Source organism: Cuculus canorus, chromosome 1 (genome assembly GCF_017976375.1).
Source record: "Cuculus canorus isolate bCucCan1 chromosome 1, bCucCan1.pri, whole genome shotgun sequence".
NCBI classification, from domain to species: domain Eukaryota; kingdom Metazoa; phylum Chordata; class Aves; order Cuculiformes; family Cuculidae; genus Cuculus; species Cuculus canorus.
In genome coordinates this window covers 7,654,344-7,670,114 of record NC_071401.1, presented here as the reverse complement: position 1 = coordinate 7,670,114, position 15,771 = coordinate 7,654,344, and the positions used below count along the sequence as shown (strand labels likewise).

Below are 15,771 nucleotides of genomic sequence, written 5' to 3'. Positions count from 1 at the left end.
TGTCTTGTTGCTGTAGCACCCATGAGATAGGTTATACCCTGAGAGTGGGCTGATTTTATTAGTTTTTTTAGTGTACAGAAAGTGAAAAATCAAATGTATGCTAATATGTGAATCGGAGAGGAAACTGTTGACAGTCTAATAAAGCATATAAGAGCCTGATCTATCTTGTTTCCTACCGCTGAAGATCACTGTCCAAATTTTGAAAGGCTTGCCTGTGTCTGAGATGCTTTTGGCAGAACTGATCTTTATGTAGAGAAGAAGCTGTTGTCATTCCCTCTGCATTCAGTCCTCATGAAGTTGGAGCATGTTTACACTACACCAGAAAATGGTGTTTGTACATGTGATTTGGACAGATTTTTTTGTTTGCCCTGTGCCAACACGTTCCTTCAAAATGCACCTGTCTACCAGTTTCCCAAAATATTAGGACTGTATTTACCTTAATGTGAACATTAACCTCCATCTCTTTTTCTTCTCCAGCTCTCTTTTTTGACTGTGAGGTGTTAAAGGTGTTTTCTACTTTTGACTTCACAAACTCAGTTTTGTGTTTAAGTGTAGTCTTTCTGCTCTTTTCTAAGAGTTCCCCCTGCCCCTCTTCCACTGGCTCATTTACTGTTGGTGGCTTGAGGAGCATCATCACAATTATTTGTGGTTTTCCAAGAAGAGTGAGAAGGGAAGCAAAGACCTTGGCTTTCCCATGCTTTTTTCCTTGAGCAGGAAAACCACAGTAAAGGTTTTTTTCTCAGCCACGCAGAGAGAAAGCTTGTAATTTCTGGATTTACATCTTCTAACTTATGCTCATTGGCCGCGTTGCAACTTTGTCACCAGATGCCCTACCTGAATTTCTCTCTGTGTTTTGTTCAAACTGGTGGTAGCAGCACATAATGAAGTAGAAAAATCTATGCTTTTTTATTTTATTAATAAACCAGTTCATGTGAAAGGGAAGGAATTACACTACTCTCTTATTAGTAGTGCAGGCTTTCAGGTACATTTAGTGGTCCTAAAAATATTAATACAACTCTGGCAGAGAGTTTCCAGTCCTGGTTTTTTTTTTTTTTTTTCTGGTTTCTCTGTCTTGTGTGAATAATCACTGTTTGAGTCAGTGCTCCTGCTGGATCTGATCGGTAGACGCAGCTGTTGCTCTTCCTGTTCTGTATCTACACAGCCTTAATAGCTGAAAGGATGTGATGTTATTTATAATACGGTGTTATATAGGATCTCTCTTCTTGTGGGGCAGTATCTTGCTGTGCTAAAACCAGAAAATGATCCTTGTCCTGAAGAAATTTTATAGGTAACTTGTAAGACAAATAGAGACCAAATGGGTGTTAAGTGGTAACATCAGGCAGTATAGAAAGGAGAGCAGTATAGCTGGGAATAGTTCCAACATGCCGAAGGAGTCTGGTCATTACTACGCTGGTATTTAATTCCTCGTAAGCTGGATGGTAGAGTTTGAAAGAGACAATTTGAAGAAAACAGTGAACATGTGGGTATTTTGAGGGGACCTTCCAAGCGCGATCGGTACCTGAGGTATGGTTCTAAACCCTGTTTTGCTAAGGGGATGCTGGACATTTGCTTCCAGGGCTCTTGGGCTCACCTAAACCAGTGTTCTTGTAATGTGAAATTTATACACAGAATATGTGTATTGGGCTTCCCTGTAAAGCCTTAAATTAGCTGGATTTTACTTGTGATGTACTGATAACTGCCGTTTGAGTACAGCAGACTGTGAGCTATAAGCTCCCTCTGGTGGCTTTAACGTACACGTTAAAACTTACCTGCTACACTTGTGTGTTCTGGACAGTTTTAAGAGTCTAATGTATTATTAAATTTGACTTAAATGCAAGAATATGATGTGCCATATGTCTTTCCAAGGTGCTGAATGTCACCTGTAATCAGACTTCAGAGAAGTAGAAGGAATAATAATGTAGAGTTGGAGGTCTCTTTTTCTAGTTATTGTAAGCATAAGGGGATGTTTTCCATAAAACTTTAATTCTGTCTTTTTTTAATAGTGCCATAATTTGCTGCTGATGACTCTTAAGTCCTCATAAGTATTACAGAACACTGAAAATAGAAATGATTTCTAAATGACAAATAGGCTTTGTTAATGCAAAATCAGTGTAAGATCAGATAGGCCCTCATTTGCTCTTCTTACTCCAAGAATGTGAATAGAAGTGACCCTAGACTTGTAAAATATTACTCTTTGTCACTTACATCCAAAGAATTCCTTCTAACTTGGCTGTAATTAGTGAGGCTTTGCAGGACTGCTGAGCTGTGAGCTGCAAGGTCAGAACTGCTGAAAGAGCAATGTCACTCCACTCCTTCTCCCCATCGCTAAACTTGCCTGACTTTTTGATGCTTATTAAAGTAACCAAAGTGTTGATTGCCCTTGTGCACCTTTCTCCTCCCTGCTTTTTTTGATGGTCTAGTTGATAGATGAGGTGATGCAAGGAGGTGACAAGTCCATGCAGGTGAGAGCAGGAGAGGAGTGGGATATCACCTTTTTGTATCAGAGAGTTTAGTTAAAGTCGTTTGTCTCAAGCAATTAGATTCTTAGTTCTCATAAAACTTCATTGAACAAAGCTGTGTCTTCCTTGAGACTTCAGAGTATTCCTATGGCATTGCACAGCAACAGAGGCTCTAGATAAAATGCACTTTATAGAATGGTAATCGATGCTAAAAACAGCAACCTGTCTCGCCAGCTGTTATTTTCCGTACTGTGCTGGCACAGGTTTCTGTTCTGACTTATGGTGAACCACACTGGAGGGCTGATCTAGATGAAAATAAACCTGCCTGTGGTGGGATGCTTTTTGGTGGTTACTTCTCCCATCTGGCTCTCTGTGCATTTGCAGAAATGCTTGCTCATACAGTGGGGTAAAAAGTGGGGACTGCTGTTTTTGTTTGGTTGCTTTGGTTTATTTGTGGTAGCACTGGCTGAAACACGTCAGTTTCTTGCTGCATTCTTGCATTTTTGATAACCTGCTCCAGATAACCTTGTGACGTTCTGTGCAGCTGGCTCTGTTGCAGTGAATGTAGCTAGAGTCCACTGTCCTTCAGGTTGCAGAAAGGAGAGGTTTGCAACGGCTCCTGCTGATGGCTGGCTGCATGCAGAATTGAGGTTTTTATCGCCGAAGAATCAGTAAGGCTGCTTCTCTACAAGTTTAAATTTGCAGTCAGCATCCTGGCTTGTATCAGGAACAGCGTGGCCAGCAGGAGTAGGGAAGAGATTGTGCCCCTGTATGCGGCACTGGTGAGGCTGCACCTCGAATCCTGAGCTCAGTTTTGGGGCCCCTGGTACAAAAAGGACATGAGCTGCTGTAGCATGTCCAGGGAAGGGCAGGGGAGCTGGAAAAAGGTCTGGAGCACAGGGGTTATGGGGAGTGGCTGAGGGAAGTGGAGGTGTATAGTCTGGAGAAGAGGAGGCTGATGGGAGACCTTACTGCTCTCTGCAGCTCCCAAAAAGGAGGCTAGAGCCAGGCAAGTGCTGGTCTCTTCTCCCAAGTATCAAGTGATAGGACAAGAGGAAATGGCCTCAAGTTGTGCCAGGGAAGGTGTAGGTTGGATGTTAGGAAAAATTTCTTTACTGAAAGAGTAAATGTAAATCGTTGGAACAGGCTGCCCAGAAAAGTGTTCCACTGGGCAGAGTCACTGTCTCTGGAGGTATTAAAAAAGCACATAGATGTGGTGCTTCGGGACACAGTTTAGTAGGCATGGTTGTGTTGGGCTGATGGTTGGACTTGATGATCTCAGAGGTCTTTCCCAACCTTTATCATTCTATGAAAAGTTTGGGTTTCTGCATTGGGTTGGATTTGCTGAGGTCACTTCCATGTCAGTTCAGCGGTGCATAATGCCTGAAATATCTGAAAGCTTTTCTGTGCATGCTTCTGCATGGAGCCTGCTGCCTTAGATTCTGAGCCACTGCTCCAAGCAGGTGGAAGACAGGCTTGAACTGAAGGCAGCTGCCATCTACACATGTGCAGAACCTAACACCTACCCAGAAGGAAGCATGGACAAACACTGACTTGTCCTCTCAGCTGGTAAGGTTGAGGTGTCCTGTGATTCAAATCACTGTCCAAGGAGGTCCTGCACCAAGCTGATCATAGTAGGGCAAGTTTGAAGGAACGGAGCATTTATTCTGCATTCATAAGGCTCTCCCTCCATGCTAACCCAGCTACAAAAAGCACCCGTAGAAACTCACCATGCATATCTTCAGGACCTGCCTCTCTTCTACCTCTGTGTACCAGACACATGAAAGAGCGATTTCCTGGGGTTGTTTCAGCCCAGCTACATCAGGCCTCCAGCCTGCTAGTTCAGGATTCTGCTTTTAGAGAGGAATGTTTGAACAAGGAGCACATTTGCCAATATTCCAGCAACAGTAGTAAAAACAGGACTCTTTTCAATAGAGAGAGAAATAGTGGTGGTAGCCTTAAAGTCTGTTTGTTTGGCTTTTACATTTTGTAAACAAAATATCCCTCATTTGTAACCTTTCTTTTTTTTTTTTTTTTTTGCCAGTACAGGTAGGGGGGTGTTCCTCCTAAGCGCTGGAACAAAAGGACGTTAAAACCTTAGGAATTAGCTTGATCTCACACTCTAAAATAAAGCATTCTGACTTAAGGCAATTCTGTCAGAATGAGTCTGCTATCATAACCAGAGCAAAATAAAAGAAAAAAGGCTAAAAATTAGGCTCCCAATTCAGTTTTCTGCTCCAAGTGCCTTTGGAGCACTTGAAAATATCGTTCACTGGAGTCCGAGGAGAAAGTTGAAGTCTAAAAAAGCAAGTGTGGAGTTCATTTGGGGGGGGGTGGGGGGGGGGCGGGAAATACCTGTTTTGCTGATTTCCTCTAAGTAGGAACACACGTTTGACGTCACATTGTTATTCACAAATGACCTTAAAAAAATGAGAAACACTTCTAACTCATTTGTGGTCTCTATAAAGTGGAAGAATTTGAGATGAATGACCGGTAACTGTGGATTGATTTGGGCACTAAGTAAATGCAAGTGGATGGAAAAAAACAGCAAAATGAAAAGAAAAATGGGTTGTTGGTGAGCCCAACAGGAACAGCACAATGCCAAGAAAACAAATGAAATGTAATAATGAAATCAAGTTTTGCCTGTGGTACTTCAGTCTATACCAAAACAAGGTTCATTGTCCTTGGCAGTGGACTGCCTTCCCAGGCCATTCGTATCATCTGCATTGGAAGGTTGTGAGTGCAGAAATATGCTGTGGAGGAAGCAGCAGAGCTGTTTATTAGGTCCCTCTTGATCCAAGGGTCAGCAATGTGCTTTCCTTTGTTTCATTTAGTCAGATTATTGAAAAAATGATTGAGGAGTAACAGCTTTAATTTGTGGTGTTATTAGGTCATATTTGAATCTTCTGTTGTCTGTGTTTTGTCATGGGAAAAAGAATTAAATCAGAACTGATCCGTTTTATATACTGGAAAATATTTCTTTTCAATTGAAACCTTGGTCTCTGTGAGCAGGTAAAAATCAAAACCAAAAGGTGCATGGTGCATACGTTCTCCATAGATTTCCAGGATCAGGAGCTGAGTTTGGAAGTTCAGCTGCAGCTGATAACCTCCTTGGTCACCTTGACCCAGCTTTTTAGTTTTATGCAGTCTTTCTACATGTGCGTGTTCCTTTCCCAAAGGCACGCTTCAGCTTACACTGCTTGGTGGAATCAGTCCCCTGTAAGCATATTTCGTGCTGTGTGTTTTTCCAGATAAATCTCAAGTAATAGAAATTGGAGAGTATTAATGGCAAAAGGAGACAGCAGTGTGTTGGTGCAAATAGATGATGCTTTCTGAAGGGTTGTTTTTACCTTGTGGAGCAGCAGAGGGTGGGATCTCGGGATTGCTTGATGAGGTGAGGCTGCCATACAGATGGTTAGCTCTCATCTAAGCTCTAAAGGTAATATCCCACTTTGTGATGATCCAGATTATTGCTTAGTTTCATGTTTTACCTATAGCTGATTTTCAGGTAGAAACCACCATGGAGCTGGCTTTCAGCAGTAGTGGAACAGCAGGTGAGATGGAGATACAACAGGGCAAGTGTAGGCAGCTGAGGAACCACTGTGGCCATCCCCAAACATCCTACTCAAATTCAAGCCCTCACTTAGTCTTTAAGATGTCAACTTTAATATGAAACACTAGAGGGTAGTATGCTACTGCCAATACTTTATTTGAGAGCATATCCGCAGTCATGATTTTTAATCCCTTTATTGTATTACACAATTCAATATTTTAAAACAAGTGTAGGACTAAAATAAAAACAGTGGTTTTTTTCTATGATTGAGCATGGTGTGCCATGTTTCTGGTTTGAGTTGAAAAAGGGTTGTGTTGAATGTAGATTTGACTTTTCTTTCTTCAAAATTGTCATTAGGAACAGAATACTTAAAATTATTCACTTTCTGCCTGATGACTCATTATTCGCAGTTCTGTGTACACAACATAAATACGTAGTGGTAATAAGAACAGGCCATGACTGAAAGGACAGGCAGCTTTACCAAGAGACACTTGATTTTGATGCTTAATGAGGCAAATATTTGTAAGTTCATGATATTATTATGTACTTACAGTCGGCGTGGGTTTTTAGTGGAATAACTCTTTTTTTTTTTCTCTCTTCTTCCAGGCACCACCTTCCATGGTCAATAATGAACAACGTCAACATGCCGAGCACATATTCTTATCATTTAGAAAATCAAAATCACCATTTGCCGTTTGCAAACACATTTTGGGTAAGTTATATTATAAGTCAAGCCAGGCATATACCTGCTTTTATAACTGGAACTCTGCTGTTGTTTTGCAGCTGGGGATATGAACATTAGTTTTGAGTCTGATGAGGGTCCTTTTTGAGGGAGGGTGAAGCCTATCGCTGCCCTTCGATTTTGTTTCTGGCACCTTTATAGTCTACAACTTCATAGAATCATAGAATAGTTTGGATTGGAAGGAACCTTAAAGATCATCCAGTTCCAACCTCCCTGCAATTGGCAGGGTCACATCCCACTAGACCAGGCTGCCCAAGGCCCCATCCTGCCTGGCCTTGAACACCTCCAGGGATGAGGCAGCCACAACTTCCCTGGGCAACCTGTTCCAGTGCCTCACCACTCTCCTGGTGAAGAAATTCTTCGTGTAGCTAAGTTCCTAAACTGATTTGATAGATTCAGGTTTCCTCTGCTACACTGTCTAATCTGTGGAGCTTGAAGAACTGCCTGTAGTGTAATTGCTTGGCTTGATGCTTCTCATTGAATCAGCCAATGATGTGATTTCATATAATTTTGTCAGATTTTACAGTAGTGCTGTTTTCCATGGTGAGAGTTTATTTAAGGTTGAATGTCTTAGTAAGCTGCTGTTAACAGCCCAAATGTTACGTTTATTTTTTTAAAAAATAAGGTAGTGAGAAGAGTTTCTGTCTACCTGGTAGAAGTAGTAGAGCATTGCTTCAAAGTTTTGTGAGATTACAGATTTGGAGAAAGGAAAGAGATTGGTAGGTACCACTTTTATCAGAAATTTCTAGAGATTTAATGGAAGTGCTATAAATGTGGTCGTGTTACAAATCTTTGAATACAAATCTGTTTCTAGAGACGCTATGGAGACTTTAATTAGAGTTTAGTAGCTAAATCATCTGAAAATCACAGGAGCAGTAAGTGTGTAAGATTCCTGCTCAGCACCACTGTACTGACCAGGAGTGAATTTTGAGGGGGGAAGGCAAAAAGGAATTTTCAGTGAAAGCTGACTCTGAAACCTGGTGAGGAAAACCTGGAAGTTCATGAAAACGAACGTGTGTCAGATACAGAAAGAACAGCTTTTCTTTCAAAGAACTTTCCAGCATGAACAAAGCAATACTAGAACTATGTTTAAAATATTACAATTTTCATACTTAATTTTTTCTACAGTAATTTTTTTAATAATTATATCTAAATTTGCTGGATGAGAGACGTACAGATCATCATTCATATCGTGATACCAATATTATCATGGAGTCATGGAATCATAGAATAGTTTGGGTTGGACGGGACCTTAAAGGTCATCCAGTTCCAACCTCCCTGCGATGGGCAGGGACACCTCCCACTAGATCAGGCTGCCCAAGGCCCCATCCAACCTGGCCTTGAACACCTCCAGGGATGGGGCAGCCACAGCTTCCCTGGGCAATCTGTGCCAGTGCCTCACCACCCTCAGCATGAAGAAATTCTTCCTAATGTCTAGTCTAAATGTGCCCCTCTCCAAGAAGAACTGAAGACCACTCTGTTGTTAAATTATCCTGTGGTAATTTAACCAGCCTGTGGTTCCTTTCCTACACCCATTTTCCAACCAAAATGTCTTCTACAAAGGAGTGTCTTCTAGTTTTAGTATATTGTATTAGTGCTTCAGTCCTGAAGACTGTAACCACACCCTTTGCTTTAGGGGTCTGCAAAATTGATACTTTTTAAATCAATTTTCACATTGATTTTCAGAGAATTTGAAGTGGGCAACAAAAGTGTAGCTAAGTAACTTTGCAGAACGTTTTGGTCTCTAATAAGTGATGTATTTATCACTACTCAGAAGTAAATAATAGCAATTTATGAAACAAATACCTAGTAGCACTATCTGTGCTAAGGGATACATCATTACATCTTGTTCTCAAACAAGGGAATACAATTTAGAATTTATGATGAAATATGACTGCAGACATTTCGGAAGGAAAAAAACTAATAAAAATATGGCTGGTTGGAAGGAATGTGATCCTGTTTTCAACACCTTTTGGGTGTCTGGAAACATTACATCCTTAAACTGCTCATGTGCTATTACCATTGAGAAGCCAGCATGTTTCCACATGGAGCAGGTTTTTTCTTGGCAGTGGTTTCTCCACTAGGCAGTTGTGATCCTGAGGTCTGGAACTGAGAGACTTTCCCCAAAACTTTGTGCTTTGTGAGCAAGTGTTTGTACAGTGTGTTATGAAAGAACAGCTTGTTAACGCTTGTGAGGTGAGAAGGGAGAGGCAGGGATTATGAAATCAGGAACCAGGAAGGAAAACAATCTGTTTGTGATGGGTAAAAGAGTTCAAGTGTACAGAAGGGATACATGCAGGTGAGACTGGGTGGGAACCAGAGGATCGGAGTAGTTGGATTTAAAAAGAAACAGGAAAAATAAAAAGAAATGGTCCAGGCAGGAACTGGAATGGAGGTAGAGATAGCGAGAATGTTGATGATGGGTGTGGAAAGAAGAGTGTATGAGCGATATAGAAAGAGCAATGGAGATGAGGAGCATAAGGGTAAAGGGGAACAGCCACTACCATATAATTTCTTTAGAAACATGGAGTTGAATCCAGGAAGCATGAGGCTGTGCATTCTTCTGCTGTAAGCTTATAGCTCTTAAATGTACTGGCAAAACTTGTCCTGTCCTTCTTTAGTAACTTCGCATAGAGGATAGTGGTGCTCTGACTAGTTATAAGCTTACATTGAGTGCTGCGTGTCTGTGCTGTTAATGATTGCAGTTGTGCATCTGTAGTACTTGATGCAAAGGAGAAATTCCATCCCCTTTGGTTTTTTTAATCGCATTCTCTTTTTGTCTGAACTTTGTGCAGTTTGAAAACCCAAAGACCCAGAAGAGAGAAAATGGTAGAATTTTAAAATTCCATGCAGGAATAATCTGGCTCACTTTTATGTGTGTGTTATTTCATTTCCCAGATTAAACTAAGTAGATTTAAAGGTGGTTTATTTTGATTTAAATATGCTTACCTATGTAGGGTTTAGATTTGGAACCTGATTAAATTACTTAACATTTTAGCAAATTGGCTGCTATCTTGGATATAGAACTTGCATATAAAGGAAAAACATATTATGAACTTCTGTGCATATAATCAGGGGAAGAAAGCTTCTTTTTAGTCATTTAAAACCTTTCATCCCCTAACTGAGGCTTTCTCGAATGAACCCAGTTTTTCTGCTCCTGGCAGGACACCCACCATAGCTCAAACTCTGCTTCTTGTTCGGGAATTTTATTTCACAGTTTCAGATTTTATGCTTTTGCCACCTTGTGGCTACACCTTTTCTGAATGCTCATTCTGTTTCTTATGGACCTCAGAGTGTTTTGAAACTGGCCACTGGGATAGTACCTGTTGTTTCTAAGTTAAAATTCTTAAAAGCAAAGAACAACAACTTGTCTGTAGCTTTCCATTGTCATATAAATTAAATTCAGATTCCAGGGGGATTCTGTTAACTATATTTTGTAGTCACACAAGCCATCACCTTTTTCCATACCATCTTTTTCTGGTTTCTTCATGGTATCTATGCACAGAGTGATCAGATATTGAGATAGCAAGGGCTACAGATTCCTACGCTTTGTTAGAAAGTTATATTTTGATTACCTCAAGATGAATACAGAAGCTTGAACTTAATATAGAAAACCTTACATACACCAGTATGTAGAACTTTTGTTGTAATAATTAAACAAAAAAGTTATCTTTAAGTGTAAATATCATTGCTTCTCATTACCATCCATAAAATACATATAAGTTCAGGCATTGTTGGCTCCAAAGGCAAACATGCAAATGACAGGAGAATCTTCTGACAACTTAATCAAATCTTAGTGTATTTTAATTAAATCTGTCATTATTATTTTATTTCGTTTTGCGGTTGTAGTGGCGTTCATATATTTGAATTTTGGCCAGTCTCCTCATACAGCCAACTTTTCTTTTTCGGAGTCTTCGACTCGGATAATATTGGACAATTTTATAATTGGGTTATTGGTTTCCCCTGCCTTTTGAGATGTAAATTTTGTCTGATTTCTTACTATGTAATAGTAAACTAATAGTAAATTTCTTTTTTTTTTTTTTAAATACATACAAGCTAAATACCTGTGTGTCGTCCGATACTCAAACTTACTTTTTTTTCCTCCTAGAAACTAGTAAAGTGGACTATGTCCTTTTTCAAGCTGCTACAGCGATAATGGAAGCAGTTGTGAGAGAATGGATTCTACTGGAAAAAACTAGCATCGAGTCACTGCGAACATTCCTTCTAACCTATGTCTTACAAAGGCCTAAGTAAGTATAGAAAAAATGTTCTGCATAAAGTCTGAGTTATCCTTTTTTTTTTACCAAGGGAAGCAGTGGAAGCCCATTTCAACAATAATTTGTCTTCCATTCTTAACAGTTGACTTCTGTAGAGTTGTCAGCTTATCTGCAAACTTATTTTTGCAATGTTGTTTACAGCCTTCAGAAGTACGTTCGGGAGCAGATTCTATTAGCAGTAGCGGTGATAGTGAAACGGGGATCATTAGACAAATCAATCGACTGCAAAAGCATTTTTCATGAAGTCAGCCAGTTGATCAGCAGCGGTAACCCCACTGTGGTAAGTATTTCATTTTCTTCAAAATTTAAGCAGTCAGTGTCAGCAGCATGAACTGTACACTTAGTGTCTATAAAATCTTGTGTACTTATAAAAATAAAAATTAGTAATTAAGTTGATAACTATTCAAGCAATCTTTTACCACGTAAGAGATTTTGGAATAAGAATGTTTTGGGACTGGTAGTAATTCTTTGGTGCAAAAATACAAGATATTTCTTAGGAAACAGGTTTCTCTCAGTAGCTGCTTTAGTTGTCACTAATGTGATGGGATGTTTTTGCTGTTTCTCTGGGTTTCTTTAGTTTAACAGCATGATCTAAAGTGGATTTTTCCATTAGCTGGCAGGTTTGTTACATGCTGTTACTCTTCCATCTGTGCAGTGCTGCACCCTCCCTCCTGTGGCTCAGCTGTTGCAATGGGCTACCCAGCAAGAGGCATAGACCTCTGCTGTTCTCCGGGAGACGGGTAGGTGGAGAGAAAGGGGTGTGAGGAAGTAAAACGTGGAATGGAAATACAAAACTTACTCTAGATTTAATGTCATACTACTAGGGGTGTTACCTTCCGTACTGAGCTCAAAGTGGAAACAAGGTGTCCAATATCTATCTATGCATTTAGTGAAATTCCGTTTGCTATGCCAGGAGATAAGTTTAGAATAGGTCATAATAGAGGCATGTAACTAGAGATTAAAGAGAGGTGATTTTTCTCCTACCAGATGCAAATCAAAGATTATATAGATTCCATGCTGCAACTTCTAACCGAAGCTTTTCTCAAACAAAACAAACCTTGAGGGAATGGACTCCTAACATTGCTGAGCATTTAGAGCAGCAGTTGTACTTAATGTGAGCGGCAACTGTTTAACTCTGAAAATTTGATCAAAATGTACTAGAAGTAATGCAGCTCATGTCATGGTCCTAAAAATAGTGTGTCACCTCTGAACACAAGTGGTATGCCCCCAGGGTATGGAAATTTTGGTTATACTTCTAAACCTTAATTTCGTTGTTACTTGGCTTAAGAAGAACATTTCAGCTTTTTGGTTGGGCATAATTTGGATAGAAATGGGTATTTGTTTAGGAGAACAATGTTAAGTTTGTGCCTTTTTTTTACCCCCGGGGAACATAGCCTTGTTTATTTAAATGGAGTTACAACTGAGGTTTTTCAAGTTTTTTGCATGTTGGTCATGCAGTTTATATGATCTCTCCATAAAGATACAGTAGTGGAGTAAATAGATACCTGGATATTGAATCTTTTTTGAACTAACTCTTGCACAGTCCAACTTCTGCAGTTGCATTCTGTGCATGCACTAATATACAGAGACGCTACACTGAACACGTACACCCAGACTGCCAGCTGTAAGTATATCACCCTGGGCTTGTTGCAGAGGGGCTTTGCCTGGGGGAAGGGACAGTTCTTCACTTTTCCCCCTTTTCCAAGTTTCGCTCACTGCCACCACACAGAGACCAAGTTTTGCCTAAGCTTTTGATTTCCCTTTGTTCCCTTTGGTTTCCCTCTTCACAAGTACTTTCTCCATATTTTTTGCAAAATATTTGCTTAGGTTTTAAGAGAGGGGTATTTAAAATGTTTTTTAGTATATAAAGACCTTTTCTGTTCCAGTACACTAATACAGTGTACACGTGATGCTGCTGGAACGTCTTATCTGTGTGGCACAGTTTATCTTTGTTAGTCTTTGGCAGGCTGATTATAAATATATGCTCCCAATGTACATGTGAAGATTTATATCTTCATATAAACATATATGAAGATATAAATATTTATAAATCCATGGAGTTTATATCTTTCTATGAGGAGCAGCTGAGGGAACTGGAGTTGTTCAGCCTGGGGAAAAGAAGGCTGAGGAGCAACCTTACTGATCTCTACAGCTACCTAAAAGGAGATTGTAGTTCTCTGCTCCAATGTAACAAGTGATAGGACAAGAGGAAATGGCCTTGAGTTGCACCAGAGCAGGCTTAGATTGAATATTAGGAAAAAGTTCTTTACTGGAAGACTGGTGAGGCATTGGACCAGGCTGCCCATGAAGGTGGTGGAGTCGCCATCCCTGGTGGTGGTAAAAAAAACGTGTGTGGCACTTTGGGACATGGTTTAGTAGGCAAAGTGGTATTGGGCTGATGGTTTGGACTTGATTATTTTAGATGTCTTTTCCAACTGTAACAATTCTATGATTTTATGTTGTAAAATAGTTCTCATTCATCAAAATGTTTTTGTAATCTTCTGAGACTGCTGCAAGAGAAATTCTGGTCCTGACACAGCTTCCTGTGACCCAGGACTTGGCGTACACAACAATAAACAGTAATAAAATTGTGTGTTAGCACAGTACTGCCACAACTGAGCTCCAAGTGACTTCAGGGGATGCCTCTTGTTTAAATATATAATAACTTTGAAAGGTTGTATGGAGTAATCCATACATCAATTATGTACTTAGCTTTTCAAATGGGGGGGATGTTTTGAGTAGTTTCAGCTGTGCCCATCAGGTCTTGTGGAACCACAGTGGTGCAGCTGCCTTGCTGCAGTATGGAGTCACAGCGAAGGGTGCCTCAGGGTACGGTGTGAAACTGAGGGAGTGGCACTGCTTTCGAGATCCAAGATGTACTGTCAGGACAGTGCCATGCAGTGTCTCAGGTGCTTCTGTGCTTCCCTGGAGAGCTGTTTATATTAGTTATAAGAACATGCCTCCACCCAAGTCAGGGAGGAGGCTAGGATATAGGTGTTGGGAGAGATCAGCAGATGTCTTCCAGCCCTCTGTGCCTCCCTGATTCCTTCCACTTTTTTAATACATCTTTCCTGTGATGTCATGTGCACTCTTGCCTCTGGCCTTATCCGCTTAAGCTTCAGAAGACTGTTATATCTTTGTGACTCTCTCTATTGAGTCTTTTGGTCCCTTTCTGTATCCTTTGCAGACTTCTCTTCTGCTCAGTGTTTCCTCTGACTTACTGCCCACCTGATGGATGAACTGATGAGAATGAGAAATAAGGAAATTAGAAGGAGAAGAAGAAAGAGTATAGGAGTTGAAAAAGATTACTTTAGTATGGAGTAATCTCTTAATAGTGAAAAACAGTGCACATGTTAAGTAAATAACAGGGCACTATGGAGAGGTAATGCTACAGGGATGGCAAGAATCCGTGGGTAGAGCCAGGGTTTGAAGCTGGAGCATTGCCTCCTGCTGCCACTTCTTTACCATCTGGATCTTTGTGGATCTTGTGGAAGAAACTTCTGTCTGAGATGGCAGAGCAAACTACAGAGGCTCTGGCTGCCTATTAATTTATAAATGAGTTCAGGTAGTAATCCTCTAGGAGGACAGGGGTTAGCTTTGGAGTTCCTGTTTTTGTTTTTGCTGGCTCATGGTGTAACATTGATATAAGCTAACGAAAGAGAGTCTGTATCTCCCTCTGATAGTAATTTCAGGGTCTCTTTTCTAAATCTTCAGCCCTGGGGTACAGAGGTTCTGGCAATAGACTCAGTATAATGAGCCAGTCTTAAAAGTGCTAAATACATGTTTTCTGTCACTGATTTCAAGATTCTTGAGAATTGTGTGGGCCAAGTGCTTCTCGACTATTAAAGCCTTCAATGTCTTGGCCTCTTCTTTTTGTGTTAGAATATTCTGCTTTTGCATAGCTGAAGAATTTTGTTTATCCTTCATCCCTGCCAGAAGGATAGGAACCCTCGTAGCTCTAGTGACTGATTCCCAAGAGGAGGAACTGGTCTGCATGTCCACATAGTCAGATGGATTTTACTTAAAACTGGACTAGAGTACGAGTCATGCTTTGATTCATAGGCTGATGCAGAAGGGTCCAGCGACTGTAGACCTGGCATGGGACTGGGAAGCAATAGGAGGTATGTTTTAAGATCTACAATGCATACAGTAGAATGTATTCTAATACAAAGCTCCATACGTGAAACTTCAATTTTTCTATGTATGCAGGAAGACTTGTCAAGACTTACTGGAAGACCTCTGGGATCCCAACTGTTCCTTCTCTCCTAAAGTCTGTAAATCTGTTGGTCTGTGTCCTAAAGGTCATGGTTGGGCTAAAGAGGAAATTCAGATGCTTCAGGTTACCTGAAACTGCCGAGGAATGTGCTACGGGTGGATCTGATGTGAACAGTGGGAAATATTAGTAGGCAGAAACATAGGCATTTACCTTTATTGAAACTAATCTATCAGTAATAATGGCTGCATAGATAACTGGTTAAATTTATTTGGCATTTATGGTTCTTATTTCTGTTGTTTAGGAGAAATTTTACTTCTGTATCCCTGTCTAGCTAGCTGTTGTGTTCTCATGTTGTAGGGCAGGAGTTGGAGAGGGTCTCATGGCTTTTCACAAAAACATATATATTTCCCCCCTCCCCCCTCAGCTGTATCTTCTGGTCTAATAAAATTATTACCTTGTCCTATGAACCTTACTGCCCTTGAGACATGCTGAATATGAAAAACAGATGGTGAACCAGGATATTT

General features: G+C 40.4%; 1 protein-coding gene across 2 annotated transcripts in view; it reads left to right on the top strand.

The window, feature by feature from the left end:
* The window catches only part of XPO4 (exportin 4), an 83,584-nt gene that overhangs the window by 18,940 nt on the left and 48,873 nt on the right, over positions 1–15,771 (top strand). For both annotated transcript variants that reach the window (XM_054079008.1, XM_054079000.1), the window contains exons 2-4: positions 6,619–6,724; positions 10,863–11,004; positions 11,173–11,311. In XM_054079008.1, the coding sequence (XP_053934983.1) occupies positions 6,619–6,724; positions 10,863–11,004; positions 11,173–11,311 (387 nt within the window). The remainder of the gene's footprint in view (positions 1–6,618; positions 6,725–10,862; positions 11,005–11,172; positions 11,312–15,771) is intronic.